A 12059-nucleotide genomic window follows, 5' to 3' on the forward strand; every position below is an offset into this window, starting at 1 on the left:
GCAGTAATACTTGAGTTGGGCCACAAGCTGCCCATGGGCCATGAGTTGGACAACTCTGCTCTACGAGGGGAGAGGGAGATGAAGAGGAGGAGGAGGAGGAGGAGGAGGAGGAGGAGGAGGAGGAGGAGGAGGGGGAGGGGGAGGGGGAGGGAGAGGGGGGAGGGGGAGGGAGGGAGAGAGAGAGAGAGAGAGAGAGAGAGAGAGAGAGTTAGTTTGGAAAATAAATCAGGATTTGCAGCACAACTAAAAAGAAAAATGATAAAACTTTGGGTACCCAGTTTGTGACGATCTGTAGCTTGTAGTACTTTATCTGTAATGTGACAGGGAATATGAAGACAGTTTAGATCTCTTTTAGAATAACCCCCAGGATCTGTTTCCTCATTTACACTAGCTTCCACTCTCGCTCCCCATCTTCTTCCCTGTGACGATGGAGGGGGTACCGTACTTGCTGCTCACAAGCCTCTGTTCACTGTCTCATTGCAGACCACGTTTACTGTGAAGTTCTGGACAGTCGTGATAAAATAACGGAACTCAGAGCTCGCACAGAAAGAGTTAGGTGTTCGTTCATCCCGTGTGCTATTCGAGAGCGGAACAGTCGAGAACTAGTGTGAAACTTGTTTGGTGGACCCTCTGGCAAACACTTTAGTGTGAATTGGAGACTAGTGATGTAGATATTAATGAAGTTCTGTAGCTTGTGTCATTAAAAGCAAATATCCAGTCACGATTACAAAAGGATACTGCTGTACAGAAAGAAATGTGGAAAGTTATCATCCTCGGGAAATTACATGTTGTAGCAATGATATCCAGCTAATTTTTTTACTCTACTTTTAAGGATAAAAAACTTGACTGTGCCAGGGTTAGTCTACTTACAACTTGTAAGTGTCAGATCGTATGTAGTCGACGACGTGCGAGACACCGACTTGCAGCTGGTCTGCAATCGGTGCGACCCACGGGTTGTTCTCCATCTTCAGGACTGATTTATTGCTGATGAGATCCAACTGACCTGTAACAGAAAATGAATGGTATTTTACTTTCAAATATTGCCTCAGCATCCAGAGGTCAAAGTAGCTGCATTGTAAGAGTTGTGCATGTATGAATGTATGTGTGTTTTTCTATGTCTGATAGCTTAGTCTACTTTTAAATTCACCTGTCTGCTGTGCTATGCATCCTTTATGTGGTGAGTAGCAATCCACACTTTTTCACTATTGCTTTTAGTATTATTATTATTATTATTATTTGCTGTGAATAGGCTATCTGAGGACCAAATTCCAATTTCAATTCTTCAATCTTTGTTCCTTTCTTTCCTTCCAGTATGCTCTCATTTGTTCACTGTTTCGTCTTTCTGTCTTCAGACCACTTTCAACCGGTCACTTTAGCTACCCTCCCTTGGAATCCTTCCAGTTTCAATATTTTTTCCAAAAGGTTTCTGTTGTTTACACCTCCCGTTTCTATACTTTGGTATATTTCAGCATTACTTCATAATTTCAAACCTTCTGCTGTGTTTTGAGGTCCTAATATTTTCCCTATAATTCGACTTTCTAATACTTATGCTTCATCTAAGTTAAAATTTAATGCCATGCATTCACTTGCATAAGGGCTTTCTGGCTTCACTATTGTGTTGCAATGCCTTATTTTTGCATTTTTGGATAGGCACTTTTTATTATAGACGTCTTCGGTGATACCATATGGTCTCCCCATTTTATGCACCCTTTCCTCTATTGCAGAATTTTCTAGAGCATTTTCTTGGACTATCTCCCCTAGATATTTGATTTTCTTTACCCTCTCTATCTGGCCAATACTTGTTTTCAGGAAATTTGGAACATCCTTAATGTTTGTTAAAAATTTTGTTTTTTCTGCAGAAATTCTTAACCCAGTTCTGCTGGCTATTTCTTCCAGATTTATTTGTGTTATAGCAGATGCCAAATTTTTGGAAAGTATATCAAAATCACCTGCAAATGAAAGACATCTGATTTCAATCTTTTTGCTTCCTCTTCCTAATTTATCGGCAAAATATTGAGTTAAGTAAGTTCTTCGTTCTGAACTCTCACTGTTTTCTCTAACATACTGTCAAAAAGAATTGGGAATATGCCATAACCTCTATTTTGAAAGGCTGTGAGATCTTTCCCATAAATTTTACTTTGCAGACTGTATCTGTAAGTGTTTCACAGATTAGGTTTGCTTGTTTAGACTTTATGACAAATTCTGGAATTATTTTATCTATAGTCTCCCTATCAACAGAGTGAAAAGCTTTTTGAAATCCACCAACATAACTACAAGTTATTATTATTATCATTAATACTATTATTTTGTTTCATTGGTTGGCCGTCTGAGGACCACAACAAGCTTACAACAAAGTAAAAGAGTAAATCATTAGCCACTCCTACAATTTACTGGAACATATGTCTCAAGAATGTAAAGTCCACATAACTCTAATATTTGTATTGACACATCCTGACTTTTTCATTATGCAAACAACTGATAATGGTCTATGTAAAATTATATAAATACTTATATATCTAAAAACACAGATGATGTGACTTACCGAACAAAAGTGCTGGCAGGTCGATAGACACACAAACAAACACAAACATACACATGAAGTTCAAGCTTTCGCAACAAACTGTTGCCTCATCCGGAAAGAGGGAAGGAGAGGGAAAGACGAAAGGATGTGGGTTTTAAGGGAGAGGGTAAGGAGTCATTCCAATCCCGGGAGCGGAAAGGACAGGTATACACTCGCACACACACACATATCCATCCGCACATACACAGACACAAGCAGACATTTGTAAAGTTGTTATTGTCACTGTTGCATTTCGAAATCTTTCCTGTCATCTTATTTTCTCTTTCTGTTTTTGCAAGTAGTTTCACTTTGTATTCACCGAATCTACCACACAATTTTATCCCGCCTATATAGACTCAATAACACGTAACCCACTCCCAACCATAACCAAAAAAGATTATATTTTTTTTCCGCTTTCAACAATACTGCTGCTACAAAATCCACTGTTTCCAGTTCACAAACAGTTCCTTTCAGCTACTAAACAGCCATTTCGGCTAGTTCCAATAACTTTCGCTTTTTTTCCATTTCCGTTTTTCCCACATCACTGATCTTTTTTAGCCGCTTCCAACAGGGCTTTGCCTTTACAAATGTCTGCTTGTGTCTGTGTATGTGCGGATGGATATGTGTGTGTGTGTGAGTGTATACCTGTCCTTTTTTCCCCCTAAGGTAAGTCTTTCCGCTCCCGGGATTGGAATGACTCCTTACCCTCTCCCTTAAAACCCACATCCTTTCGTCTTTCCCTCTTCTTCCCTCTTTCCTGATGAGGCAACAGTTTGTTGCGAAAGCTTGAATTTCATGTGTATGTTTGTGTTTGTTTGTGTGTCTATCGACCTGCCAGCACTTTCGTTCGGTAAGTCACATTCATCTGTGTTTTTAGATATATTTTTCCCATGTGGAATGTTTCCCTCTATTATATATATAAATACTTAGTTTGGTGTTTTAGCTGTGTAATACAGCAAGAGGAACAGCAGCCTTTTTTTTTCTTTTCCTTGTTTCCAAAGTAGCTGTTATCTGTATTATACAACACATGCAGGATGTCTCAAGGCTTTGGGGTCAAATTGAAGCAGATGATAGTGGGTGCACAACCGATTACATTGAGATAGGGAACAAATGGTCAGAAATGCATATTTATTGTGTTACAGACACACACAATGTACACTGCATAATGACGACATAGCTCATAGCAATTGTTCAAAGTGACAACTGCCAGTCTCACTGCAAGTATTGCAATGGCGCACGCAGTTCTGCTGCACTATCTCAAAGAGTCCTGGTGTCAGTTACGCACTGAAACAGCCAGTGGGTGATAGCGTACATCCCCGACCACCAAGACAGACATACTGTACACAACTCAGCTCATAGAACACTTCATGTTATAATTGAATGCACTGCACTGGTGCATTAACCTGTGCCGCATGCACACCAGTATCTCTGGTGTCAGTTGACCACTGCATCAGACAGCTTATGATGTGTCCACAGTGAGGTGGGTTACTGTGTACAGTGCATGATGCATAGTCAGAGATTGAATGTTATTCGTCACGAGAGTTGACGGACTTGCATTTAATGGCAGCAGGCTATTGTGCACATAAAACAACATGAATGTGCAGAGAATGCTTTTCCAACAGGCATCATCCTAAATGGAAGAAGTTTATCTCCAAGGATACCAATTTACGAGAGATAGTGTCATTCACGCCACAGAGAACTGGCTGAGGTTCCCACCAAGGACATGCCTCAACGTCAGACTTTGAGGGGATGGTGTCTGATTGTGTGGTCGACCACCCAGCAATAAGCACTCCTTAACTTTGAAGGATACTTTGTGGAGAGCACTGGTGGAACAGGTATTACGTCCCTACCATAAAAAATGTGTGTAAGTGATGGGACCAATGAATTTTGGACCCTGCTGTAGCGCCCCAACGGTTAGTGAGTAGTTGAAAATGGCTTAAATACCTGTGAATATCTTGCCTTCAGTGTCCCTCGATGACTGCATACACGAGCTAAAATATGCTTGTTCAGTAAATACAGGATACCGTAATGGATTTCACTACAATGATGTAGGCCACAACTGAAGTAAAGTAAGTATGTAGATTTGTTCACTTCAAAACCTGTATCTTATGAGCTCATGATCAATCTCCAGTGTAATATGCCTCGTTGTTGCTACTACAGCTAACCGATGGTAGCACATACTACACTGGCGATATTAAATAGTCCAGATGCAGTAATTTGATAGAAATGTATGTGTTAGGTCCATTGCATTGTTCAACACTAGCACTCAATGAAGTACGAATATAAAGTCACATATCATTCTGCCTTTTGCAATATTAAATCAAACTGTTTAATAATCTGAAATAATCCGTCACTGCACTATTCTAATATGCTGTTTTAGACAATGTCCAACACACGGGTTGCTCTATTGTAAATCCAAACCTGAATCATGCACCAACACTCATCTGCCTAACAATATTCGAGACTGAGTATTTATACTATTCCTACAATGTACTACTGGTTATAATAATGCAAAACATAATTTAGAATACGAAATAGTTTAACAACAATATCAGACACTCTATAATATCCCCTACTTTGCTAGAACAAGTTTAAAACATTTCCTAAACATATAAAAATCACATTAATATTGAAATTGCTGAAATAAGCATTATAACAATGCTTAACAATCAATTATCCACATTTTGTTAATTAGGCTGCTTGAGATTTAATTCCTACCATTTACAGATGATGAGAACGAAATATATTATTCTTTTATCTAAACATTTTCTGTATATTATATTCCTGAATCAGATTTTGATTGCTTATGGTACAAAGGATACTGTAACGACTATTGTTTGGTGTTGCTATTATTCTTCTAAAAGCCTTTGTCCTATTATCAAATAGTAATTGAATTTAATTATAGCTGGAGATATAAGAGTATTGATCTAGTAATACCGGGTGATCAAAAAGTCAGTATAAATTTGAAAACTGAATAAATCACGGAATAATGCAGATAGAGAGGTACAAATTGACACACATACTTGGAATGACATGGGGTTTTATTAGAACCAACAAAATACCAAAGTTCAAAAAATGTCCAACAGATGGCGCTTCATCTGATCAGAATAGCAATAATTAGCATAACAGCAAAGATGATGTTCTTTACAGGAAATGCTCAATATGTCCACCATCATTCCTCAACAATAGCTGTAGTCGAGGAATAATGTTGTGAACAGCACTGTAAAGCATGTCCGGAGTTACGGTGAGGCATTGGCGTCGGATGTTGTCTTTCAGCATCCCTAGAGATGTCGGTCGATCACGATACACTTGCGACTTCAGGCAACCCCAAAGCCAGTAATCGCACGGACTGAGGTCTGGGGACCTGGGAGGCCAAGCATGACGAAAGTGGCGGCTGAGCACACGATCGTCACCAAACGACGTGCGCAAGAGATCTTCCATGCGTCTAGCAATTTGGGGTGGTTCTAATAAAACCCCATGTCATTCCAAGCATGTGTGTCAATTTTTACCTCTCTATCTACATTGTGAAATGAAAATGAAGTCCCATGCTTCTTTACAGAGCGTAGGGGAACGATGCGGGAGATCCGCACCGCCTTACTAGGCAAGGTCCTAATGGAGGTGGTTTGCCGTTGCCTTCCTCCAACCGTAATGGGGATGAATGATGGTGATGAAGACAAGACAACAACACCCAGTCATCTCGAGGCAGGAAAAATCCCTGACCCCTCCGGGAATCGAACCCGGGACCCCATGCTCGGGAAGCGAGAACGCTACCGCGAGACCACGAGGGGCGGACCTATCTACATTATTCCATGGTTTATTAAGTTTTCAAATTTATACTGACTTTTTGATCACCCAGTATAATGCGGGGGTGGTAACCATAAGCCTGGAATGATACACTGCATTCATTTCTGTCAATAGATTATTCACCACGGTGAAGTAGTGCCAAACTCCGTACAGTTTTCATTGTTCACGAGTGAGGCCCAATTTACCCACAATTATGTTATCAATGATTGCAACAGCAATGGCTGGAGTGAGTACAATCCCTACCCCACGCACATCGTGGGCACCAGCAACAATTCTCTGTCAGCATACGGGCGGGCATTGTCCGAGATCACCTAATAAGACCTTATTTGCTGCCTCCCCATCTGACCGGTCCACATTATCTGGTGTTCCTGCGAGATGTGCCACCACAGTTGCTGGAGACTGTAGCCCTTGTCACTCATTGAGCATGTGGTTTCAACACGATGGTCCACCAGCTCACTTCGATACTGATGTCCACGAGCACCTGAACTGTTGGACAGGGAGGTCTGCCCCACAGCCAGTGTGATCACTGGGTCTCACACCTCTGAACTTTACATCAAGATGTTGGTGTATGAAACCCCCAGGGAAATGGATGAAGACATGCTTGCTAGGTTCCAAGTTGCCAGTCTCCTGATACAACAGACATCAGGGATCCTTGAGAGATTGTGGCAGTGCCATCTATGCACTGAGACTGGTGATCGCCGCTTTGACCAATTATTGTGAGCTATGTTAATGTTGTGTGGTGCATGCTGTATATGTCCGTAACATACTAAATATGCATTTCTGACCGCTGATTCCCTGTATTAACGTAATTAGTTGTGGTCCACTATCATCTATTTCAATTTGACCCGAGAGATTTGAGATGCCATCCTAGAGCAGTTCGTGCTCCGTGCCGCCATCTCCAGCAGTCACCAAGCAGTAATGGTCTGAAGATGAGGCCGGCCACTGTGGCCGAGTGGTTCCAGGCACTTCAGTCTGGAACCGTGCTGCTGCTACGATCGCAGGTTCGAATCCTACCTCGGGCAGGGATGTGTGTGATGTCCTTAGGTTAGTTAGGTTTAAGTAGTTCTAAGTTCTAGGCGACTCATGACCTCAGATGTTAAGTCCCATAGTGCTCGGAGCCATTTGAACCACCTGAAGATGAACAAACACTGATTGAACCTGTTCACCTTTTTTAAAATTAATTATTTTATACAGTATAGATTCTTTATGTTATCCTTTGAACAGTATTTTATGGCTGCCGACATTTGCAAAAACTATGTTTCTAAAAGTTTCAAATCTACATATTGATAACAAAAGCAGAAGAAGAAGAAGAAGAAGAAGAAGAAAACACAGTACGGTTTTTCTCCAGTGACACAGAGAACTTGGCAGTGCCAGTCACAGAGATGCACTAACTGATTGCCGGCAACTGCGAGAAGTGGGATGATCATAGTCAAAAATCTCATTGTACTTTATTATAAGAATGATAAATAAATGAATGAAAAAAGTGCTGTATCTAATTAATGTTAAAATGTTCAGTTACTGCCCAACTGTCAATGAAAATAGTTCTCATATAATTGTCGAAAGAGAATATAGTCCATAATAAACCACACAGTAAGAAAACAATCCATGTATCTATCTTGGATTCAATAAATGGTGATACAAGAAAATTTTACTGGAAAGAAATGTTGTGATTTTTTAAAAATCCAGAGGGCATTTATTCATTTGAATCACTCAGCTGAAAGCAATTCACATTTGTTCTAGATATAGTAAAGATAACCTGAGATTCACGAAAATGAATGATTGGAGTTTAAGCACTGTGAGAATGTAGTGCAATCCTTTTAATAAACTAATGAGTGGCAGTCATGTGTGACTTCATTATTATGAACTTTTGCAAAGAACAAGAAATATAGTTTTGTAGAAGACTTGTGTTTTGGCACTGAGACATAAAAAACCGGATCAGCAGAAATTGAAAACTTTAAGTTTAAATGAAATAAGGAATATCACAGCACACTACTTTCTGTCCTTTCTATAAGAAGGAAATATACAGGGCATACATAAATTACCTTGACAACTGTATGTTGCAATCACTTTAAAACTACACTTGGTAATAGCCAGTTTTCAACATGTTATCACATAGCTCACAGAGCTGTGTTTCATTGTCCACATGCTGCAGATCTCAGATCTCATGAAAAATGTGGACACACTTAGCATTCCTAGTGCTGAGTGAAGTGTTGGCAGAAGAGCCAACACTGTGTTGCTAGAGGAGGCCGAAATGCACGTGTTTAATTACACGCTGACTGGCGCGAGGTCTGGAACAGTTAAGGGAATTAATAGTAGCAAATAAAGTACGTAGTGATACAATACTTAACTTTAATCCACAATTGGAGAACATTGGTCTGACGGTACAGGCATCACAATATACATAGCAAAGGATTATGGCGCCTTGCTAGGTCGTAGCAAATGACGTAGCTGAAGGCTATGCTAACTATCGTCTCGGCAAATGAGAGCATAGTTGTCAGTGATCCATCTCTGGCTAAGTCGGCTGTACAACTGGGCGAGTGCGAGCACCTAGCAAGTGTGGTGTCTGGCGGTGACACCACACTGAGGATTGCAGGAAGGTCGGGGTGGGGGGGAGGGTGGGGGGAGGGGTGGGGGGAGGGGGTGGGGGGGGGGGAGGGATATGGGAGACATAAAAGCACAGATCAGGAATACTGGAAGCAATTTCATACAAATTTGGTACGTATATAACTCATTTGTATAAAAGTTCTGTGGAAATAAGATACCTTGCTACCATTTGGGGTGCGGGTGACAACAAGAGAAAGCGATGTGTAAAAATGTCCAAAAATGACCTGTTGGCATTCCTCTCCCATATGTGGTTTATTTGGAAGACTTTAAAAGTGTGAAGTTAAATCTGCCTCTTGTTTGCATTGTTCAATGCATCAACCATACTGTGAGAAAAAGAGCAGCAAAGAGCCAATAATTTTGCCAGTGTGTTTCAGGGACAAAGATCACTGAGCCATGTGGCTCAATACCACAGGTGATATAACTTCTTCTCTAGGGCCAGATGGTATAAGACAGTGAAGTACTACTTGTTTCTGTAACTGATGATCCCAGTTGCCAGTTGCTTTTTCTTTTTTTTTTTAGAACTTTATTATGTTCACATAGCCAGTTTTGGCCTTTTTATTAGGGCATCATCAAGTGCTTCTGAAACTGCCACATATTAATATATAATATGATGACGATAAAGATATTTTTGTTTTTTATAATAGAAGATTGGTTGTTCAGTTTTTGTAATTACAACTCGCCCATTTTTCCTCAGGATGTCATTGGGTGCCAAATTTTTTTTAAATCTACTTGTCTTTATCATATGACATTGCTTCTCTACAGTGAAAAATAAATTGTATATTATTTCTGTATTTTTACTGTACATACGTGAGCACTGCCTTTCACCTTCTATCATAAAAAAACAGAAATATCTATATGCCCATCATATTATGTATTAACACGTGGCAATTTCAGATGCACTTGATGATGGCCTAATATACAGGCTGAAGCTTGTCACGTGAACTTAATAAACAGCCTTTCAACAATAAAAGACCAGCATGTCAGGCAGTTCCCAGCGACAGACATTTTTCTCGAAATGACTACAGGCAGAAATACATGTTTTCTCAGAATTCAGATGAAACTGCAGGGTGAAATTTGTTGGAGACAAGGATGTAATATGTGTACAAATATGTGTGAAATGAAAGCTTCCGGACAATAAAAACTACTTATTCTCTTTTATTACTTTTTATCTTTAATCAGAACTTTTCTACTATTTTCAATTAATTTCAAAGCCTAAGGCTCCATCTTCAGTCATCTAACATGGCAAATCTTAAATCTCTATGTCTAATCATTTCCAAAAAAACAACTGCTTGTTCTGCAAAAAAACAGATGCTGACTTTTCAAACAATTAATGCTACATTTTCATGTCTCTACACACAGTATTTGCATAGCATATGAATAAGAGAGAACGAAAGAGTACTGTTCGTGTGAGGAGTGGCATTATAGCAAGTGCAGTTTGCTTTGGTTTAGACCACTGCTGGATGGCACATGTGGCCTAAATCTACATTCCTAACAAAACGGTGAGTTCTCCCCACATTTTTCGACCTCTCCGACTTACCGAGCTCTGGCGGCAGCACAGTCAGTCGGTTGCCCTGGATGTGCAGCTCACGCAGCCGGTGCAGCTCCCCTATCTCCTTTGGCAGCGACACCAGGTCGTTCTCACGCAGCACCAGCTTAAAGAAAAACATTGAGATTCAAGTTGCCACACACAGTAACATGCTAACAAACTAGCGACAATGTTGTAGTGTCCCGCAAATACAAGAATGGCTTCATAAGTGAATAGTACAAGAATGCATAGGGCAAGAAAAATTAACCAGTAATCAAGTCAGTGCAAGGTAGTGAACATCAAACTGAGCAAAATTCTCCAAATAATCACAGGTAGGAAATACACTGTTGAGAAGTCATGTTGTTGTGTTGTGCTGTTCACTCCAAAGACTGGTTTGATACAGCCTGTGCAAGCTTCTTCATCTCCCAGTACCTACTGCAACCTACATCCTTCTGAATCTGCTTAGTGTATTCATCTCTTTGTCTCCCTCTATGATTTTTACCCTCCACGCTGCCCTCCAATACTTAATTGGTAATCCCTTGATGCCTCATAATGGGTCCTATCAACCGATCCCTTCTTCTAGTCAAGTCGTGCCACAAATTTCTCTTCTTCCCAATTCAATTCAGTGCCTCCTCATTAGTTATGTTATCTACCCATCTAATCTTCAGCATTCTTCGGTAACACCACAGATCAAAAGCTTCCATTCTCTTCTTGTCTAAACTGTTTACTGACCATGTTTCACATCCATACAAGGCTACACTCCATACAAATACTTTCAGAAAAGAGTTCCTGACACTTAAATCTATACTCGATGTTAACAAATTTCTCTTCTTCAGAAACGCTTTCCTTGCCATTGCCAGTCTACATTTTATATCTCTACTTCGACCATCATCAGTTATTTTGCTCCCCAAATAGCAAAACTCCTTTAATACTTTAAGCGTCTCATTTCCTAATCTAATTTTCTCAGCATCATCTGATTTAATTCAACTACATTCCATTATCCTCATTTTGCTTTTGTTGATGTTCATCTTATATCCTCCTTTCAAGACACTCTCCATTCCGTTCAACTGTTCTTCCAAGTCCTTTGCTGTCTCTGACAGAATTACAATGTCATTGGCAAACCTCAAGGTTTTTATGTCTTCTCCCTGAATTTTAATCCCTACTCCAAACTTTTTTTTCCCTTTACTGCTTGTTCAATGTACAGATTGAATAACATCAGGGACAGGCTACAACCCTGTCTCACTACCTTCTCAACCATTGCTTCCCTTCTGTGCCCCTCGACTGTTATAACTGCTTTCTGGTTTATGTACAAACTGTAAATAGACTTTTGCTTCCTGTATTTTGCCACTGCCAACTTCAGAATTTGAAAGAGAGTTTTCCAGTAAACATTATCAAAGGCTTCTGTAAGTCTACAAATGCTAGAAACGTAGGTTTGCCTTTCCTTAGCCTAGCTTCAGGAGTCAGTATTGCCTCGCGTGTTCCTAAGTTCCTACAGAATCCAAACTGATTATCCCCGAGGTCGGCTTCTGCCAGATTTTCCATTTGTCTGTAAAGAATTCATATTAG

At 40.1% G+C, this 12059-nt stretch overlaps 1 protein-coding gene across 1 annotated transcript in view; it reads right to left on the reverse strand.

Moving 5' to 3' along the window:
• The window catches only part of LOC126428160 (ras suppressor protein 1), a 60844-nt gene that overhangs the window by 15191 nt on the left and 33594 nt on the right, over positions 1-12059 (reverse strand). Inside the window, exons 6-7 of the mRNA XM_050090070.1 lie at positions 10506-10620; positions 871-1003 (exon numbers count right to left, since the gene is read on the reverse strand). Coding sequence (XP_049946027.1) covers positions 871-1003; positions 10506-10620 — 248 coding nt within the window. The remainder of the gene's footprint in view (positions 1-870; positions 1004-10505; positions 10621-12059) is intronic.

The sequence above is a fragment of the Schistocerca serialis genome, chromosome 12 (genome assembly GCF_023864345.2).
Source record: "Schistocerca serialis cubense isolate TAMUIC-IGC-003099 chromosome 12, iqSchSeri2.2, whole genome shotgun sequence".
Lineage (NCBI taxonomy): Eukaryota > Metazoa > Arthropoda > Insecta > Orthoptera > Acrididae > Schistocerca > Schistocerca serialis.